Source organism: Pyrus communis, chromosome 8, assembly GCF_041283825.1.
Source record: "Pyrus communis isolate YQ-2024b chromosome 8, ASM4128382v1, whole genome shotgun sequence".
NCBI lineage: Eukaryota > Viridiplantae > Streptophyta > Magnoliopsida > Rosales > Rosaceae > Pyrus > Pyrus communis.
The window spans coordinates 61,412-80,683 of record NC_142572.1 but is presented as its reverse complement, the minus strand read 5'-3'; the positions used below and the strand labels follow the sequence as shown (position 1 = coordinate 80,683).

Below are 19,272 nucleotides of genomic sequence, written 5' to 3'. Positions count from 1 at the left end.
TGATTATATTCGACCACAGCCGTTGGATTCAATAAATCCTACGGGACATGCCCACATGGATAGGATCCTATAACATCTCACATCGCCCAGGGGAGTGATCCTTAAATGTATATTCCCATCCCTACTTAGCACGAGGCCTTTTGGGAGCTCACTGGCTTCGGGTTCCGTAGGAACTCCGAAGTTAAGCGAGAAGGGGGCTAGAGCAATCCCATGATGGGTGACCCATTGGGAAGTTACTCGTGAGTTCCCAAAAACAAAACCATGAGGGAATGGTAAGCCCAAAGCGGACAATATCGTGCTACGGTGGTGGAGCGGGCCCGGGAAGTAATCCGCCCCAGGTCGGGATGTGACAATTTGGTATCAGAGCCTAACCCTGGCCGTGGTGTGCCAACGAGGACGTCGGGCCCCTAAGGGGGGGTGGATTATAACATCCCACATCGCCCAGGGGAGTGATCCTTAAATGTATATTCCCATCCCTACTTAGCACAAGGCCTTTTGGGAGCTCACTGGCTTCGGGTTCCGTAGGAACTCCGAAGTTAAGCGAGAAGGAGGCTAGAACAATCCCATGATGGGTGACCCACTGGGAAGTTGCTTGTGAGTTCCCAAAAACAAAACCGTGAGGGAATGGTAAGCCCAAAGCGGACAATATCGTGCTACGGTGGTGGAGCGGGCCCGGGAAGTGATTCGTCCCGGGCCGGGATGTGACAGATCCCGCTGGTGGTGCCCACATCATTTTCTGGGCTAAATCCTGGGCTATTTTTTAGTTTATTTTGGGTTATAGGTTTTAGGTTCAATTTTCCACTTGGGTTGGGTTGGATTTGGGAGGAATATAAGGGGAAAAATAGGTTATAGGTCAGGATTGGAGTTGATCTTATAATCAATTCTCATTTAATAAAATTTTGAAAATGACAAGGATAATCCTTTATATTTTACAAATTATATATTTTTTGTCCCTATATATTATCTTTGATAATTATTATATCACATTAAATATAATTTTTTTATTTTTGTTATTTAACATATTCACAACGGTTTATATAAAATTTATCAAATACTTACACACTTTTATTTTATTTAAAAAAAAATACACTTTTACAAGAAAACATTTTGCCAAACACTCAATAATAATTTTATTTTAGAACTGTTTATCTTCGTTGTGCGTCAGAAACAATTTTTTAAAAAAGCACCGAATACCAAATTAGCCTATTTTCAATCAAATCCCAAAAGAGAGAGAAACACGATCCAAGCAAATGAAAAGAAAAGGATGATTACGTTGCATTAATTAACCTCTCACTCTCGCATCAATAGGCATAGATTTCAGAAATTCGGATCTTGCTGTATCCATTCACTGCTTCAACTTGACGCCAAATCCAGTTGCTACTTCCATTTCATAGAGAATTGGATCTGTAGGTGAAACTTGAAACTAGGTTTGGCTTCGGGACATGTTTATAGCTGGGCTTGTTGTGTTGGTGGTCATGCAAGAAAGATGGAATTTAGATTTGAAGTAGAGATTTGGAGAAATTGTTGGATTTTGTGCGTGTTCGATTTTGATGGGACTTGAGATTTGATTCTGAGGTGAGGTGTGGTGTGGTGATTATTTCGGTTCCAAAGGCTCCGAGTCGGAGGACAACATGTTCTGGAGGGACCGTGACCGTGAGAGGGACAACAAAGACCAAAACGGTGGCGGCGGTCCGCCTTGTGGCCAGGTTCGGGTGCTGGTTGTCGGCGACTCTGGTATCTTTTTCTTTTTCTAACTTTTGATTTTCTTTTAATTTCTTTTGTGTTTTGGTTTTCCTAAATTTTGATTGATTGCTTTCTCCTTGATCGTGCTGTATGTGCTCGTATCCTATCGGTGTCATGATGTTTGTAATTAGGAGGAATATGGATCGTGACAATAAAGTTTCGTTACAACTTTGGTACCAAATTGTTGTAGATATGAGTTTGGAGACAGGACAGTTCTGACCACAGTGGTTACTTCTCTTCAATTAGTTCGTTACAGAATTATTCGATTAAAAGTTTCTTGTAGCGGTGTACCAAAGCAATTTGAACTCGGAGGCTTAAGTGACACGCGAGAGTGACTTTGTCATGGAATTTTTGGAACTTGATTAGTAGATATCTACACATTTCATTTTTGCATTCTGGCTTGAGAAAGGTCTGTGCATCTTTATATTTTGGAAATAGGTTGGCCAGGTTTAATGAAACCTTTACCTGTTTTGATCTTGAACCAGTAGGTAATGTTGTGATGCTTACTCAATCATGGAGTGGTTCTACACATGTTAGTTTCAAGTAGTTGTGTCAAGTTCAATTCTGATGTGCTTGATTGTTAAAATATATTATCTAAGCTTGCTAGAAGTGTAATGCCTTTAATGTTTATGATATTGCATTGCTCAAATTAATTTTTGGTAGGCAGAATTGGAATCCTCTAAACCTGTAATTTGACATCTGCACATGTGCGCGAAAAACAATTGTTTAATGCATTAGGGAGTATTTTACTTATCCAATCTCTTTTGTTGTACATTACATCTCGTAACTTCAGTTTTATTATCAAACTTCATCGTTATATTGTGATGTATTCGTAGGTGTTGGAAAAACTGCTCTTGTTCATCTGATTGTCAAAGGTTCTTCCATCACGCGTCCTCCTCAGACAGTAGGGTGTACAGTAGGTGTAAAGGTGAGAATTATCAGTACTTTGATTCTGATGGGATATTGAGAACTATTTCTGAACTTCAAGTCACAATAATTGTTTACTGTTTTTCTATCCAGCATACTACTTATGGAAACTTGGGTAGCTCGTCAAGCAGTATTAAAGGTGACGCTGAGAGAGATTTCTTTATTGAACTCTGGGATGTGTCTGGACATGATAGATACAAAGAATGCCGATCTCTTTTTTATTCCCAAATTAATGGCAAGTTTGGGACCTCTCTCCCTCTATAAACATTTTATTCTCCTGGTAAATAGTATGCATGTTAATACAAGGTAGAGACAAAGGCCGTGAAGTAAAGAAAGTCTAAGGGACAATTTAATTGAGTATTTACCGTTAATTTAGAAATCAACAGCCTTCTTGGGCTTGTAAGTGCTTAAATTTAACCATTTTTGCATCTCTTGTTGCATCCATGTTCTATAATAATGATGGAAAAAAAAGCATGATAGGTGTTGACAAAATTTTAGTGGTAGGTCATGGTGGTATTCAGCTATGATCAATACGATTGTACACAATTTATTTCCTATAAAAACTATGGAACCAGCATGTTGCAGCCGGATTTAGATTTTTCAGCTCATGATACACTTTGACATTCATATGCAGGTGTAATCTTTGTTCATGATCTCTCCCAGAGGAGGACAAAAACTGGCTTACAGAAGTGGGCAGCTGAGATTGCTGCAACTGGGACATTTTCGGCTCCTCTAGGATCTGGAGGTCCTGGTGGCCTTCCTGTCCCATATATTGTTATAGGTAACAAAGCTGATATTGCTTCAAAAGAGGGTACAAGGGGAAGCAGTGGCAATCTTGTTGACGTAGCTCGACAGTGGGTTGAGAAACAAGGTTTGCTTCCATCCAGTGAAGAACTTCCACTGACTGAGAGTTTCCCTGGTGCTGGAGGCCTTATTGCGGTAAGCAGCAGGTTTTTTATTCTTGTTTTTCTTGCTACCCTTTTTCCCTTCTCTATTGACGCTGTAGACATTATATCAATGAAAATGAAATTAGTATATGGTAACTTAGCATTCAATGAATGTGGTTGTGGTTGCATGAGACATGTTTGTAGGCAACTGACCTTGTTTTGCTGTCTCATTGGGTAAAATGCCTCACCTTAGAAAACGACATTTGGGAAGGATTTCTTTTAATAGCTGCTACTATGCTCTCTTTTTTGTTGACTTGGATAGTTTGCAATTTTCGAGCTGCCATGGAACTTTGTACTTGACGTAGAAAGTGACAAAGGGAGGAAACTTCACACGTGTATCAAAATGCTGTTAGATTCTAAGAGCATCTCCAATGGGCTCTCTATATGAGCTCCTAACTAGAATTTAGGGAGGATTTCAAAAAATCAACTCCAATAATGCTCCCTATCCACCTCCTCCTAAGATAGGGATTGATCTAGGAGATCCTAAATATAGGGAGGGAAAAAGGAGCTCCTATTGGCTCTTTATAATTAATGCTAACTGTTTCAATATTATTTCAAATAAATAATTAATTCCTATTGGCTAATTATTGACGCATAGTCATTATGACTCTAAAGTAGGGAGTACGGAGGGGGCTCCTAAAATAACTTTTTGATAGTTTTAGCTAAAACTTTGCTACAAAATAGAAAGCATGATTGGAGATGCTCTAAGTAGACAGAATTTTAATTAAGTTCTATGACACAAAAGTAAAATAAAGGAGGAGAGATTCACTCCGGACTTTGGTGTCACAGAGGTTTTCTTGAAAAAACTCCACAGAAGCTAGACTGTTTTGGCGCACCGGCCTTCGGCATCACAAGAAAGTGTCTTGCACACAAGCCAAGTCAACTCATGCTTCACAAATGAGCAGGAAATCACAAGAACTGTGATTCCTTTCATATTAACGTTAAAGGCTTGAAGTAGCCTTTTTTTTCTTTTTTTTTATAGCACCATGTGTACAGAATCACTGAAAATACGTGTAAAAGACATATTTTACCACACTTAAATCCTAAACATGATCATGTAACATACGGATAATCCAAGATCATTAATATGACATGTAGAGTACATGTGTGAATTACATTCATTGCAACAAAAAAGTGTAAAAGCTCTTATATTCTGCTTGTTAGTGGGATGCCCTTATTTTTTAAGCTTTAAGGTTTCTGCCTGCTACTTGGTTTGTTTATTTCTTTTATTCGTACATATACGGGGAAAGTGTTATCTTTCTAAGCTGGCTGATTATCTTTTTAGATTGTGAATCTGGGTAATTGCTCAAATCAATACTTGTGTGCATCCAAATTCACCACATAAGTCTGGTGAGAGAACACCGTAGGTTCAGCCATGCATTTGGTAGATGTTTATGATCACTAAGAATTCATTTTCTGCACATGTGAACACTAAGAATTCATTTTTTGTTGTTAGTTGTTGTTGTAGACATGCAAAGGATTTTCCTATTTACAGTTGTATCCATGACATTTGGTAGATGTTAATGATTGCTATTTTATTTAATAAATAAGAGAAGAGGATATTAAATATGGAAGCGGGTAGGTACTGGTACTTGAATAAGTATTTTCACAAGTTCACAACTGTAACTCTTTGTTTAGATGCTTGGGTTGCAAGGTCAGAATAGGTTCTTGTTTTCTGTCCCATTTACATGTCATTTACTCGGGAATGAGGTTGCTTATGTTATTCGAAATTGGTGCCATAAACCCACAGAAAATCTTTGCATTATATTCATATCTAATAAATTGGTCTTAAGTTTGGTGCTCTGTGATTAGAGAGAAGTTCAATTCTGGATGTAATAGGCTAAATTTAGTTTGACTAGATTGTGGATCTGCTGTCATGGCCAGGCAAAAGTTTTTCAAACTTTTCACTTTGATCAATAAAGTCGTCTTTTTCTGTGTACAAAAATGAAATGATTTAATTTCTGTTGGAGAATATGATTGCCATGTTGAGGAATCATTGGTAATGTGGAATTACATATGGTTGTTGATCAATTATTACAGCTGTAGTTATTCTACATTCTAATATATGTGGGTCTATTAAACCTTGACAGGCTGCCAAAGAAGCAAGATATGACAAGGAAGCTGTGATGAAATTTTTCCGTGTGGTCTGTGTTCATGCTCGTTGTTAGCTTTTTCTTTTTGCCTTATGAAAGATTCCAACTTTTGTCTCGGTTGTTTCAGTTGATCAAAAGAAGATATTTTTCCGATGATTTACCTGCACAGAATCCATGGTCTAGTTCTCAAGTACAAAGACCTGCACAGACTGTAGATGAAAATTGGAGTGACGAGGATCATTCCTACAGGAATGCCAGGTAGGTTCAGCTAGTTACATTGTTCTCCTTAACTTGTTATATTTATCACCATTAATAAATAATTTATGGCGGGTATGCTGGCTCACAAGTGAGATGGTCTTCGTGTGATAAAATGCAAAACAGCGATTCATTGCATTTTGGTGTTCAGATGCGTAAGTGTTGCAGGTCCTACTCTATAACTGTTTCGAATGCTAATCTATAAGTAACCATGGGCATGCCAGTTATATGACAACCCAAGTCATGATGTTTTGAATACTAACCCGTGACTGTTTATTCACCATCATCTCTCTCCTCACAATAGGCTGTTTTACTATGACTGGACGAGTGATGTTTCTTTTTCTTTGTTGGCAGCTTGCGTGCTGATCCTTACAAGTACAACACGCTCCCTCCTCTTCCAGCGCAACGCAATCTGACACCACCTCCGACACTTTATCCTCAGCAACCAGTTTCGGTTTCTGAAAACTACAGACTTCCTAGGTTTTCCCATAATAGTTACTCAGAAATCAGCAGTGCAGCTAGATCAAAGCGCTCCGATATTAATGTGTAATTGTCATTGCCTCTGGTTAATGTGATTATGTTTTTGCATGAATGAATTCTAGTGTATGCGGCCAAAGTTCATACCATTTTGTTTTCCTGTAACACCATTGATTATTTTACTCTATAGGTTATCATTGTAAGTGGCTTTTGTTTTAGGTTAAGTATATATTGATTGATTCATCGACCTGAGTAAGTACAGGCAATTCTTTCATCAACTTCTCTTTGTTTGCAATTTCTTGTTAATTATATAGTGTTGAGGACATTTTTGTCATCTTCTCTATTCGAAGTTCTCTTTAACTGGCTGGTAAGATACAATGAAATATGTCACGTATATTTTGTATGCATCACACTTATGTCACCCAATTCTACAAAAGTCTGCAGATTTATCATATATCACTCAAAAAATAATTCATTCGTGTCACCAAAGTTTTACGCGTTGCCTCACTCACTGGACCACAAGCGCCTTGCCTACACTACTACTTGACTGAACTGCAACTACGAGGCAACAAAGGTAAATTCAAAAGAATTTTAACGAAAAGCTTTAGGTATTATTTATTTTAACGAAAAATCATATTTTTACACTAAAAATTTAATCTTGGTACTATTCATTTTATTCTTTATTTTGTCATTATAGTTAAAACTTAAAATTTTTAAACTATTTTCATTAGTTTTCTTGAAATTCAAAACAATATCGTTATAAATTAAAATAGTAATATCGCATATATTGAAAATCTTAATAAGTACTAAGACATGCCTTCAGTTTTCTTAACCTGAGCTTATTATTATTTCATCGATACGAGGGAACTGAAATTCATACAAGGACAAATGATCCAAACAATTTTAATTGTTCAGTTTCAGAAGAGTATTTAATATTTATACTCCGTAGATTACGTAGAGAGGTTATTGCTGTTGTGGATAATCCGAACCCTCGAATTGAATGAATCGAAGAATGGGTTCCAGTTCATCCATTAATAATAATAAATCGGAGTGAGCGTTCTGAGTGGCCGGTGGAAGGAAGCTTCAAAGTCTCGTACAAGAAACAATTAATGGATGAAAAGAAAAAGGAGGAGGCGGTGTGCGTGACTGGAGCCAATGGCTTCATAGGGTCGTGGTTGGTCAAGACATTACTGGAAGAGGGCTACACCCGCATCCACGCCTCCATCTTCCCTGCCTCCGATCCCTCCCACCTCTTCTCCCTCCCCGGCGCCGACTGCCACACTATCACGGTCTTTGAGGCCGACCTCCTAGACGCCGACGCCGTCGCCAGGGCCGTCCAGCACTGCCAGGGTGTCTTCCACGTGGCTTCCCCCTGCACCCTCGACGACCCCACCGACCCCCAGGCTGAGCTGGTGTTGCCCGCCGTGCAGGGCACCCTCAATGTACTCCAAGCCGCCTCGAAGTTCGGAGTGAGGCGCGTCGTCCTCACCTCCTCAATCTCTGCCATGGTCCCCAACCCCTCTTGGCCTCCTCACAAGCCCTTCGACGAGTCCTCTTGGACCAACCTCGACTACTGCAAAGCCCGCCAGGTAGTAACTGTGCCCCTAATTAATTCATCATCCCTAATGCTAATTAAGTTACTTTACTTATCATTTATCATCATCATCATCATCATCATCATCCCCAACCCAAATTAAGTTACTTGATGATGATATCATTCATTATCATCATCATCATATATAATTACTTATGCGTAAGAAGAGAAGATGAACAATGAACATCGACATTTTATCCATAATAGTAGTTAACAGTAATAATCTATTAATCTTGGACAGAAATGGTATCCGGTGTCGAAGACAGAGGCAGAGAAAGCAGCTTGGGAGTTTGCAGAGAAGCATGGACTGGATGTGGTAGCCATCCATCCGGCCACATGTCTTGGGCCTCTCCTGCAGCCTAGCCTCAATGCAAGCTCTGCTGTTTTGCTCAACTTGCTCCACGGATCCAACGACACCCAAGAGCATCACTGGTTGGGGGCTGTCCATGTCCAAGATGTCGCCAAGGCACAAGTTTTGCTCTTTGAGTCTCGTGCTGCTTCTGGCAGGTACCTCTGCACCAATGGCATCTTCCAATTCGCTAACTTTGCCCTCACTGTCTCCAAACTCTTCCCTCAGTTTACCATTCACAGGTAGGTTTGCTGCTTCTAGTTTATTTATTTGCTACATTTTATCCCTTGTGCGTAGACTTTCTTTTTGGATGCCAAAAGGAACACAAAAGAATTTTTGTGGAGGGAAATGGGACTCATAATCATAAATGTGATTGTGTTATATTTTATGGAAGTATTATTTTGCTAGCACTTTGAACTATTATTACCATATACATGCGAAGGCAACAATCTCATTCACTCTGGCGCAACTCATAGAAGATAATCAAACACTTTCGATACCTGTAATTTTATCTTGTTGCCTCATGTAGTTTATGATTACTTGGTTATTCTTTTCTCTCCTTTTTACAAATCAAATTTTAAGTGAACGCCCAGAGGTCCATGAAATCAAATATAAACAAAACTAAAGTTATCATCAGTCAATTTGGACTTGCCTGAGTACAGTTTGAGTTTGTGAACAATATAGACATGTACTGATTAAGATAATGTTTATTCGTGTCGGTTGAATTACTAGTATCGTTATTGTTTTCCTGTCTGTCTGGTTGGCTTGTTCCTTAGAGAAGTAGAAGTAGAAGTAGATGGTAATGTTTGACTTGAACGAAATCCGTACAGGTTTAGCGGGGAAACCCAGCCAGGGCTAAAGGAATGCAAGGATGCCGCAAAGCGATTAATTGAGCTGGGGTTGGTGTTCAAACCAGTTGAAGATGCTGTGCAGGACACAGTGGAGAGCCTCAAAGCGAAAGGCTTTTTGAAGCCGGAAATATCACCATCAAACTCAAAATAGAGATGGCAGCGAACATAATAATAATAATAATAATAATAATAATAATAATAACTTAGTACTATTTCTCTCTAGTTATGACTTTTATGATTGGTTTATGTTTTGTTTGATAATTGTGATTTATAATATATTTAAAAGTATTGATGAGGGTCAGGTCAGTTGAGTTGGTTGTAAATATGGTTATTGTTTGTTTTGGTTTAGGGAATGAGATGAGTAGCCATTGCCCATTGGCAATTTGATTGCTAAAACGACACTGATGATGTAGAGAGCATGGCATTGGCCAATGGCCACATACAAATACAATCCAATTGCAGATGAATGAGAATGAATAAATAGCAGGACAATGAGCTAGGCACGTCACGTGGATTGGGATCCGTTCTAATGTCGTACTAATGCAAAGCAGATTGTATTGTATTGTATTTGTATTTGTATTGTATTGTATTGTATTGTATTGTATATTTGTATTTGATTTGGATTGCCTGGCGCTCTGGCCTTTAGTTTAGTGTTAAGCCTACCTGTCTCCTCTTGCAATGAATTATGCATTTTTATGTATTATTATTGTTTGATAAAAGTGACCACCCAACACTCCATGTGCATCATCTTCCCTACCCCTTACCCTTTACCCTTCACCCACTACCCCTCTATCCTTGTTCTGACAGTGACTTCTTTTTTCATAACAAAGGAATCAATCCATCTGCTATATATTCTTGTATTTTTCTATTTCTTTTTCTGATTTTTTAGGGGGGAGAGAGAGAGAGACGTGCAAGTGCAGGTGCACTTCAATCATGTCATGGTGGAGGTCTCGGTTGGTTCCTCTCCTCTGGCATTTGCATGTGCCCCTAACCAAAAGGCCCACTCGCCAACTTTCTTCCACTGCATTTCATTCCATTCCATGTTTTTCCTTTAAGTTAAGCTGCTTCAGCTTGAATTAATGTGAGAAAATAAGCCTCCGTCCACAACCACCAAAGACACAAGATCGATGACCACTACCAGTCCAGCACCTTGCAGCAGCACCACCCGTTCCTGGTGTGGCTACTTACTGTTTTATAATATCCATGACTCTGTTTCTAGCTAGTTCCTACTTACTCACATGATACCTGACTCACTCGATCCATTTCCATTTTTTGAATTGATAGGTCCATAAGTGAGGACTCGCTTAAAAGGTATGTGCAGTTTGCAAGCGAAAGCTGCATTCAAGAATTACTGTCTGCTTCTGACTCCAACAGACCCAACGACGGCTGGAAACCCCTCCTTACTCTTGGCAACGGAGTTGAGATCTCCAAACGCAGGTCTGGATCCTTTCACACCTTCCGCAGCCGCTGCCTCCTCACTTCTCTGTCACCCCAGCAATTCATTACCGTTGCAAACGCCATCGATGCTGCCAAGCAATGGGATCCTCATCTTGTAGAAGCAAGGTACATAAAAGATCTTGGAGATAACCTCAGCATCATCCGTCTCAGGTTTGGAGATCATTCAAAGCCCCTCTTTCGAAACAGAGAATTCGTAGTCTACGAGCGACGTGAAACCATGGAAGATGGCACACTGGTGGTAGCAGTTGCTTCACTTCCAAAGGAGATAGCTGCCGGATTGGAACCAAAGCAAAATAACGCCATCAGGGGGCTGCTGCTGCAATCAGGATGGGTTGTTGATAAGCTTCAAGGTCACTCCTGCATGGTTACCTATGTTGTTCAGGTCGCCTCCTTATTTATTTTTTTCCTTTTGAATTTGCAGTTTGCAGAGTATGAATGAATGTTATGAAAACCTTGATCAATTGTTAGTCATATAACTGTAACAGGTTTTCTTGTCATTGTTGAATGAAAATGCAGTTAGATCCTGCCGGATGGATGCCGAGGTGCTTTGTCAATCGACTTAACAACAGACTCGTTATGATCATTGAAAATCTAAAGAAACTGGCACAAGCCTCTCCTCCTACTGATGCCCAAACATCCTGTGATCACAACTACCTACATTGTACAAACTACAAAGTGGAGGAGAAACTTAATCTCCCCTAGTTATCCTTTATTTTGGCATACCCTAATTAGCCTAGTTAATAATTATGACGTTGCCAATTATCTGATCCATTCTCTCTCTCTCTCTCAATTAAAGTTTCATTTGAAGGGGGAAAAGGAAAGAGAGAAAACAGTCGACCTCTCTTCTTTTTCTCTCTTGTTTCTTAGCTCTTAAGAGAGGATTAATGTTTAGGCGTCCAAGGTTTCTCGGATTGTATCACACTGATGCCTTGCATACTCTCTCTACTCCTACCCAACCCATCTTCTCTCTTCTTGCCGGAAGTGATAGTTGCAGCACCGCAATCCCTCCCCATCCACCAGATTTCTTATGTACCAATCTATACCGGACTTTTAATCCTGGCCGTTCAAAGAAATCCAGTGATCACTGTCTTTCGTGTTTTGGTAACTTAGTCTTCCATCACCACTTCGACCCTCTCCATTGTGCCATGGCTTCCGTCTGCCCACCTCATTCATTCAATCCCTTCTCCCCCGTCATCAACGTTCCTACTCTCTAGAGCTTCAGTTACGCGTGTTCCACATTGCTTCCATTAACTAATAATTTGAATTTTAGCTTAGCTAAACTTTTATGAAGATTGATCTTGTAAGATCCCACATCGCCCAGGGGAATGATCCTTATATGTATATTCTCATCCTTACCTAGCACGAGGCTTTTTGGAAGCTCACTGGCTTCGGGTTCCATAGGAACTCCGAAGTTAAGCGAGTAGCGCACGAGAGCATTCTCAGGATGGGTGACCCACTGGGAAGTTCTCGTGTGAGTTCCCAAAAACAAAACCGTGAGGGCATGGTCGGGGCCCAAAGCGGACAATAACCGTGAGGGCGTGATCGGAGCCCAAAGCGGACAATAACCGTGAGGGCGTGATCGGAGCCCAAAGCGGACAATATCGTGCTAAGGTGGTGGAGCGGGCCCGGGATGTAGTGGACCCCGGGCCGGGATGTGACAGATCTAACGTGCTGCCTGCCTACTTTCTGAAGGTATTTCCATCACTCATTTTTCTCCTCTATTAAACTTGAGATAATTCTCCGCTATCACTACACAATACTGAACAACGGCATTGGCAGCAGTATTCCCCCCATGGGACACAACGACACAAACTGAAATATAATTCAAGTACCAATGAGTTCTCACCTCACTCCAGAACACCGAGTGAAGGACAAATTGGAAAAACTCCATTTCATCCTGGGTTGGATTCGTGTAGTTGGGAATTCTTCTCTTGTTAAGAATACACACACAAAATCATATAGCCAACATGTGTGTGTGTGTGTGTAATAAACCCGATTGCTAGGCAACTGATAAGTCATTGTATCGACAATACAGGAAGCTGTATCCTCCAAGTACACAGGATGTGTACTTCAAATGACTATTTTGACAGACATTCCAAACCATTACATCACTCAACAATTCAACCACAACATTCTACAGATTCATCATTATTCCATCATGGGATAACCCTTATTTGGACGGACCAACACCTGAGTGCTTTACAAGATTACAAATGCTTCAGCTCAGACCATAATTGTCGACCCTTTATTTTGCACTTTGGGATGGATACGCTTCATCTGAATTAAAAAAGGGAGTTTCAGAAGAATGGAACTGACGAATTCAAATAGGGTCCCTGAAGCACCAATCAACACAAAAGCAACAATAGGCATTTCTTTCGTATGGTGCCTCACGTATTTGTCAAATGCCAGATTTAACCAGAATATTAGATATCTGCTTTTACTTTAACCAAGAGAGTAACTTATGAAACTTTAATTCAAACCTCTTTAACCCAATTGTTTAACTATGAAGAAGGAGCATCCGGCTGCTTTTCTGGTAAAGCATCTAGGAATGCTGGTATCTTATTGTATGCCTCATGCAACCTGGCCAAAAGGGGAAACTGAGTCTGCACAAACATTGAGTGAAAAGAGATTAATCAGAAGATACAGATGGAGAAAGCCACTTGAAAGTTAGACCATAAATTCTTAAAAAACTGAAAACCCTCGGCTCTAACAAGCTTAGTAAGAGATGAACAGAGGTTCACTACACTGAACACATTGAATAGACTTCAAACGTCAACCTAGGCCTTGAACTAGTACAATTGAGTTCTTCGCACCACCCCACCTCCTAAATAACTAGGAAATGATACAAAGTCCCATATCAGGAAGAGATGTGGTTATTCTAAGTTTACATTTCGAGGAAAAAATAAAGTTTTATTATGAAGGAAAGAGACGTTTGGTGCACTCTCTGCATATATCTTTTCTTAACCGAGTCCCAGTAAGTACCTTATTTATGGTAAACCTACCATGATATAAACCCCTAATTAATGACCACTATAATTTCCACATCAATGTGAAAAGCTACCATTCGTATCATAAGAACAGATGTGCAGATCAAAAACGAGCAGTGACTGATTCTTATGATAAAAATTATAGCTAGAATAAAAGAGACAGGTTGCTCCTGAAAGTTGAATCAGATAGGAACTTGATTTCTGACCTAAAAGGGACAACAACTTGATCATGTGATGGAAACATTACAACACCACAAAATTGGATTAGTTTCCATCATCACGCGAAAAGGGCAAAAAAAAAAAAAAAAAAAAAAGAAGAAGAAAATTGTTATGATATAAATCAGATAAATTTAACATTACACAATCAAGTGAATAAATGTTCATTTGCTAGAGTTGTAACTTGCACAAGAATCGATTGATAAGTACCATGTCTAGCTGGAACCTTGTAATGGCTGCACAAAGCTGCGGTGCCAGAAACAAATCTGCCTGCAAATATTTGTCAATATTTTAGAGATAAAGAATTTCACACTAACACTTGTTCTGTGGAACATTATGAAGTGACAATGCCGTGCAAACATGCTACTCAAATTTTAGAGTTCATGTAAGGACTTTTTGAAAATCTAAATCACAAAACTTCCACAGATTTTCCAAAAATCTTGATTGAATACCACAAGACTTGTATGGAATCTCTAAAAATTCTAGAAATTGTAATTGAATACCACAAAACTACTGACTCTTCAATAGTCTACATCATAGATACACCTAAACTTCTTAACTCCACAAACTTTTTTGTAAAATCCATCAATTTCCATATAATCTCATACTTAATGAGACTCTTAGTACTTCTAGGAGTGTTTGGCAGTCCTATTTAGAGTTGGCAAATCAACCCGTTGGATTGTTAATGGGTACCCATTATGACTCATTTAGTTTGATTTTACCTCACGTCATCATCAGCACTACCAGTCTCATCCTTATATTGTGGTGATATCAAATTAAATGGATCTTGACGGATACCCCATTAACAACCCAAAAGGTTAATTTGCCACCTCTAGTCCTATTAGAAGCCTATAAATATGTATATCTTTTGGTGCCTTGGCATGTCCCTTCTTCTCTCTTCACTCCTATTATTCTTTTTTTTTTTTTTTTAGTATATCGATATTTTTACACTAAGGGCAGGAGGAGTTCGGCTAAGCCACACAATGGATAGTCTAATTTGGTATCGAATTTACCATCCACGAGATTCGAACCTAACCTCCTATTATTCTTTATTTCTCTAAAATCATAGAAACCCAAAACATTCATTTCCCTTAAAACTTTCTATATCCCCAAATTTCCGTCAATCCATAACATACCATAATCAAGAAATCCAGTAACCTTAAACCTGCCTCATAAATGGTTTCTTTTCTGGTTATTGACTCTAGTTTTTGGGTCATATTATTTCAAAAGGTTTCTAAAAGTGTTCTTATTTTCCAACATAGAAAAGGATTGCGAGTCTTTTTTTTTCTTTCTGAAAAGGGAGAATAAAAAAAAGAGGACAAAATGAGCAAACAGACCATGTAAACTTCATCTCCAGTTGCATATTTTCCTGCATGGTTGTTCAGCAGTTCTTCAAGTGCTGAAAGACATGAAAATAGCAGATAATTAAGCCTACAACCATCCCTAGAAAAGAACAACTGTAGACAGGAGTTTCATATATTGTAGGATTTTCCACAGAAAATAAAATTGTGGTTTGACAAATCACACATTTGGGATGAGTTGAGGCATAGAGACGCAAGTTTGAGGTGGAAATATCATTATATCTTTTCTAGGGTATAGAAACTTTGGGCGAGAGTAAGAACATAGACTAAGGCAAGAGACACGGGTCTTAGATAATAAATTCGGGTTTATGTCAGGACGCTCAACTACGGAGGCAATTTATCTCTTACGGAGATCATTTGAACGACATAGGGATATGCAAAAGGATTTGCACATGGTCTTTATAGATATGGAAAAAGTGTTTGACAGGGTCCCAAGAGAAATTATTTGGAATCCAGAGAAATTATTTGGAGGATTCTAGAGAAGAAAGGAGTACGAGTAGCATATATCCATGCAATAAGGGATATGTGTGAAGGAGCAAAGACTCCAGTAAGAACTCATGAAAGACAAATTGAAAGCTTTCCCATAACCATAGGATTACACCAAGGCCTAGCTTTAAATCGTTACCTATTTGCATTGGTGATGGATGAGTTAACGAGACATATTTAAGATGATATCTATAGGTGTATGTTTTTTACAGAAAATATAGGGTTGATAGATGAAATGCAAGAGGTAGTAGATGCGAAGCTTAATGTTTGCGGGAAGTGTTGGAATCTAAAGGTCTTCGACTAAGTAGGTCAAAAGACAGAGCATATAAAGTGCAAGTTTAGTGGGAATAGGGGTCCAAATGAGATAGGAGTGAGGATTGAATAACAGGAAGTACCAAAGAGTGAATGCTTTCATTATCTTGGATCTATCTTTCAAAAGAACGGAGAATTGGATGGATATCTTAACCATTGAATACAAGTTGGATGGATGAAGTGAAATAGTGTGACCATCTTATGCCACTAAAGCTTAAGGAAAAGTTTTATAAGATGACAATAAGAGCAGGGCGGTCAAGCAAACGTGCAAAAAATGAGTGTAAAGGAGATAAGAATGTTTCGTTGGATGTGTTGCAACACAAGAAAGGACATGATTAAGAATGAGGATATCCGAGGTAAAGTAGGAGGGGTTGCAATTGAAGATAAGATGAGAGAAAATTGGTTAAGGTGGTTTAGATGTATGAACCCAAGACCTACAGATGCTCCAATTAGAAGATGTGATTATGAGACATGGTCAGGGCAAAAGGGATAGAGAAAGACTAGGAAGACTTGGCAAGAAATTGAGCACAGTAGCGTTCTAGCATTCATGTAGCCGACTTCACTTAGTGGGATAAAGCTTTGTTGTTGTTTGTTGTTGTTGTAGAGTATAAGAACTTTAAAATGAAAAAGGTGTCGTTATTTTTAAAAGTGTGGCATCATCTGCGAAAAATCCTTATTTAACTTTTAATGCTTTCTTGAGATTCTCTTTTTCAGGGGAGGGATGGACCATTAGCTTTTTAAATCTTACCTAAAAAGCCTTTTCCAATATGAAATTGAACCCATTCAAGTTTCTCAACGGGCCTAACTTTTTCTTCAATGTACTTCTGTAAATTGGAAAAGCAGCAAAACAAGATCCATATCATTTAGGTTATAAAATAGTATCATGAGAAGTAAAGTCAATATTATATTCAGCTAATTACCAGGACAGTCAGATTCTGTAGAGGTTGTATGCTTGAGGAAACAATATTTGCAGCCTGCATATCAGATGAGGAGGGACAAGCTAATAGCATAAGAATTTTGAACATACATTTAAAATCTTACATATTTTAGATAAATTTACGAATACTTTTCTTTTTTGTTTTGGGTCAGAACGGATCAGAACATGTTCCACAGTTACACTTGGAAACTTAAACTACTAATACTATATCATACTTTCTTCCTTGGTTGAATTAGCATCACTCAGCGTTTTAAACACAATATAGTAAGCACCAATACAGGTGAAACTAATTTTTCCATTCCTCATAATCACAATAAAGCAACTGATCCACATCATGTGTGTAGGCCATCACATACTCATTAATGCAGTTCTGGGTAAGTTGCACATGTTTTGCAGCGCAATTACTTGTATTGCACCAAGAAATTGAGTCACTCCGCCAATTTTGAAGGCATTGAGTGCACGATCCGCTCAATTAGTTCTACATGGAAAAACACAATATAACGGGAGGGGAGTTTTCAAGGACTATATGCATACATCTTTTTTTGTTTGGTAACTTTGGTTTCTTTCTCTGTTGCATTTTTGGTTTCTTTCTCTGTTGCATCGGTAATACTAATAGTTGAGAAAAGGAATGAATAATTAGAAAGAGAAGAGAGAAAGAAGCAGTTAGACCTGACCTGGTAATTGATAGCCTTTTTCTGAAGATCTGGTGGTAACAATGGATGCTGCGGGTACTTTTCTTCTAAATACTAGACATAAAGAAGAAGATTAATGCAATGCAATGGAATATTAGGTATTTGGATGGAGGAGAAGCAATCAACAAGTGTAATAAGAAGATAGAGGAGAAAGTAGAAAGAAGAGGGTACCAATTACCAGTAGGATGGCAAATGAGTCAGCAACAACGGTGTCCCCATCCACAAGCACAGGCACATACCCCATCGGATTTAGCTTTCTGAACTCTGCTTTATCCAAATTACAATAAAAAACATGGACAAAATTGCAATAAATGATTTAGTTGTTTGTCAATTGTCAATGGAGGGAGGGACTAGACTAAACTAACCGGGACTGAATTGCTCTCCCTTCACCAGAGCTTTGTACTCGTATTTCAGCCCTAATTATTATTAATTCAATACATATTAAATTATTACATGAATGAACCAACAAATAAACGAATATTTACTTCTTTAGAAAGAAAAAAAAAAAAAGGAAAATTGACCCTTCAAGTTGAGAGCAATTCGGACACGGAAGGAGCAAGAGCTCATCCAGTAGGAATAAAGCTTGAGTTGTTGTTGGCCACTTTCAGTCGCCGCCTGCGCGTCCACCTCCTGTGCTTCCATCTTATCATTTGTTATCGTTATCTATCAAATCAAACAAATCAATCAACCGAATATTAATCGAACACAGAAAAGAAATTCACTCACTATTTAATTACTTAAACGCAGCAGAGCAGCATCAGCCTCGGCCAGCCCAGCAGTTTTCAACTTTTGATGTTTGACAGACAGATTATTCGATTACTGAGTTTTGAGTTTTGACAGATAATTCTACTTTGTTTGACTTACATTGGTTTCTTGCCGTTTGCGCAATTTTTTTTCTTTTTATTTATGGGATGTGCTTCTCGCACACTCATTTTTATTTATGGGATAGCAAGCAACTATTTATAAAAACGCGAGTCACGACAGTGTTTCAAGTTTGAAGATTCTACGCAATTAAAAATGATTGTTTTACCGATACTTCACGTATTGTTCAATGGATAATGTTAAGGAAATTAATTTTTAAATTAAATTATGTGTCATCATTAAAAAATAAACACATTAATTGATACTTAAATAATAATTCAATCATCTACAATCATATTATTTGGTATGCAAGTTTGATTTAAAAAAAATTAGTTTTTACCTTATCACAAAGTTCCTAAAATTGACCTACCCTATCAAAATGGTCTAATAAAATTGAAAATTGATCAATGTAATTCTTGAAAATGTGTCCAGCAAATCAATTTAGTACTTTAGGAATAATTCTGTAAAAGTTTATGTTATGTGTTGGTGTGGCGCATAATTAGATCCCATAACTTTAACTTATAAATAAAAAAAATCTTTTATTTTTATATAATTAAAAACTTAAAAAAAAAAAAATATATATATATATAATGATGAACTGGGAACTCTGCAGCTCGACTGCCTCGACAACAATGGCGGAAATCTCCACTTTCAGATATTCCAGACGTAAAAAAAAATGCCGATGCGAAGGCCATTATTCAAATTCTGTAAAAAACCTGAATTAAC

At 38.4% G+C, this 19,272-nt stretch overlaps 4 protein-coding genes across 12 annotated transcripts; 3 read left to right on the top strand and 1 right to left on the bottom strand.

Annotated features, from left to right (window-relative positions):
* The first annotated feature begins 1,123 nt into the window (after positions 1-1,123).
* LOC137717256 (small GTPase LIP1) lies at positions 1,124-6,720 on the top strand. The gene is made up of 7 exons (XM_068456559.2): positions 1,124-1,734; positions 2,580-2,671; positions 2,764-2,905; positions 3,305-3,609; positions 5,708-5,761; positions 5,838-5,968; positions 6,320-6,720. Exons 1-7 carry the CDS (start codon positions 1,632-1,634, stop codon positions 6,513-6,515), a joined length of 1,023 nt encoding a protein of 340 aa, XP_068312660.2. The 5' UTR covers positions 1,124-1,631; the 3' UTR covers positions 6,516-6,720.
* Positions 6,721-7,272: 552 nt separating this feature from the next.
* LOC137717257 (NAD(P)-binding Rossmann-fold superfamily protein) lies at positions 7,273-9,537 on the top strand. Its single transcript, XM_068456560.2, has 3 exons — positions 7,273-8,031; positions 8,278-8,627; positions 9,216-9,537. The coding sequence occupies exons 1-3, from the start codon at positions 7,552-7,554 to the stop codon at positions 9,385-9,387; spliced, it is 1,002 nt and encodes a 333-aa protein (XP_068312661.2). The 5' UTR covers positions 7,273-7,551; the 3' UTR covers positions 9,388-9,537.
* A 578-nt stretch (positions 9,538-10,115) lies between these two features.
* On the top strand, positions 10,116-11,461 carry LOC137717258 (Polyketide cyclase/dehydrase and lipid transport superfamily protein). 2 transcript variants are annotated; one of them, XM_068456561.2, is made up of 3 exons: positions 10,116-10,410; positions 10,521-11,076; positions 11,211-11,461. In XM_068456561.2, exons 1-3 carry the CDS (start codon positions 10,364-10,366, stop codon positions 11,394-11,396), a joined length of 789 nt encoding a protein of 262 aa, XP_068312662.2. In that variant the 5' UTR covers positions 10,116-10,363; the 3' UTR covers positions 11,397-11,461. The 2 variants fall into 2 exon arrangements, with proteins under 2 accessions (XP_068312662.2, XP_088554204.1); XM_088698078.1 differs by having other exon boundaries at positions 10,124-10,410; positions 11,180-11,461.
* A 1,229-nt stretch (positions 11,462-12,690) lies between these two features.
* Positions 12,691-18,615, bottom strand: LOC137717259 (glutathione S-transferase zeta class). 8 transcript variants are annotated; one of them, XM_068456562.2, is made up of 11 exons: positions 18,412-18,615; positions 18,207-18,348; positions 18,051-18,101; positions 17,864-17,949; positions 17,668-17,739; positions 16,977-17,030; positions 16,805-16,880; positions 15,235-15,296; positions 14,108-14,167; positions 13,175-13,297; positions 12,691-12,971 (listed from the first exon to the last, which is right to left on the bottom strand). In XM_068456562.2, the coding sequence occupies exons 2-10, from the start codon at positions 18,325-18,327 to the stop codon at positions 13,196-13,198; spliced, it is 684 nt and encodes a 227-aa protein (XP_068312663.2). In that variant the 5' UTR covers positions 18,328-18,348; positions 18,412-18,615; the 3' UTR covers positions 12,691-12,971; positions 13,175-13,195. The 8 variants fall into 8 exon arrangements, 7 of the variants coding, with proteins under 7 accessions (XP_068312663.2, XP_068312664.2, XP_068312666.2 ...); XM_068456563.2 differs by having other exon boundaries at positions 18,207-18,327; XM_068456565.2 differs by having other exon boundaries at positions 18,207-18,315; positions 18,412-18,609.
* Between the last annotated feature and the right edge of the window lie 657 nt (positions 18,616-19,272).

Bases quoted from the DNA above. Each gene is read 5' to 3' on its own strand.
- LOC137717256 (XM_068456559.2), top strand. From the start codon at position 1,632: ATGTTCTGGAGGGACCGTGACCGTGAGAGGGACAACAAAGACCAAAAC. The intron at 2,672-2,763 runs GTGAGAATTATC...TTTTCTATCCAG, and splicing joins GGTGTACAGTAGGTGTAAAG to CATACTACTTATGGAAACTT. The intron at 2,906-3,304 runs GCAAGTTTGGGA...ATTCATATGCAG, and splicing joins TTTTTATTCCCAAATTAATG to GTGTAATCTTTGTTCATGAT.
- LOC137717257 (XM_068456560.2), top strand. From the start codon at position 7,552: ATGGATGAAAAGAAAAAGGAGGAGGCGGTGTGCGTGACTGGAGCCAAT. The intron at 8,032-8,277 runs GTAGTAACTGTG...AATCTTGGACAG, and splicing joins ACTACTGCAAAGCCCGCCAG to AAATGGTATCCGGTGTCGAA. The intron at 8,628-9,215 runs GTAGGTTTGCTG...AAATCCGTACAG, and splicing joins CCTCAGTTTACCATTCACAG to GTTTAGCGGGGAAACCCAGC.
- LOC137717258 (XM_068456561.2), top strand. From the start codon at position 10,364: ATGACCACTACCAGTCCAGCACCTTGCAGCAGCACCACCCGTTCCTG. The intron at 10,411-10,520 runs GTGTGGCTACTT...TTGAATTGATAG, and splicing joins AGCAGCACCACCCGTTCCTG to GTCCATAAGTGAGGACTCGC. The intron at 11,077-11,210 runs GTCGCCTCCTTA...ATGAAAATGCAG, and splicing joins TGGTTACCTATGTTGTTCAG to TTAGATCCTGCCGGATGGAT.
- LOC137717259 (XM_068456562.2), bottom strand. From the start codon at position 18,327: ATGGAAGCACAGGAGGTGGACGCGCAGGCGGCGACTGAAAGTGGCCAA. The intron at 17,740-17,863 runs GTAATTGGTACC...CTTTATGTCTAG, and splicing joins ACTCATTTGCCATCCTACTG to TATTTAGAAGAAAAGTACCC. The intron at 16,881-16,976 runs GTAATTAGCTGA...TCCAATTTACAG, and splicing joins TACAGAATCTGACTGTCCTG to AAGTACATTGAAGAAAAAGT.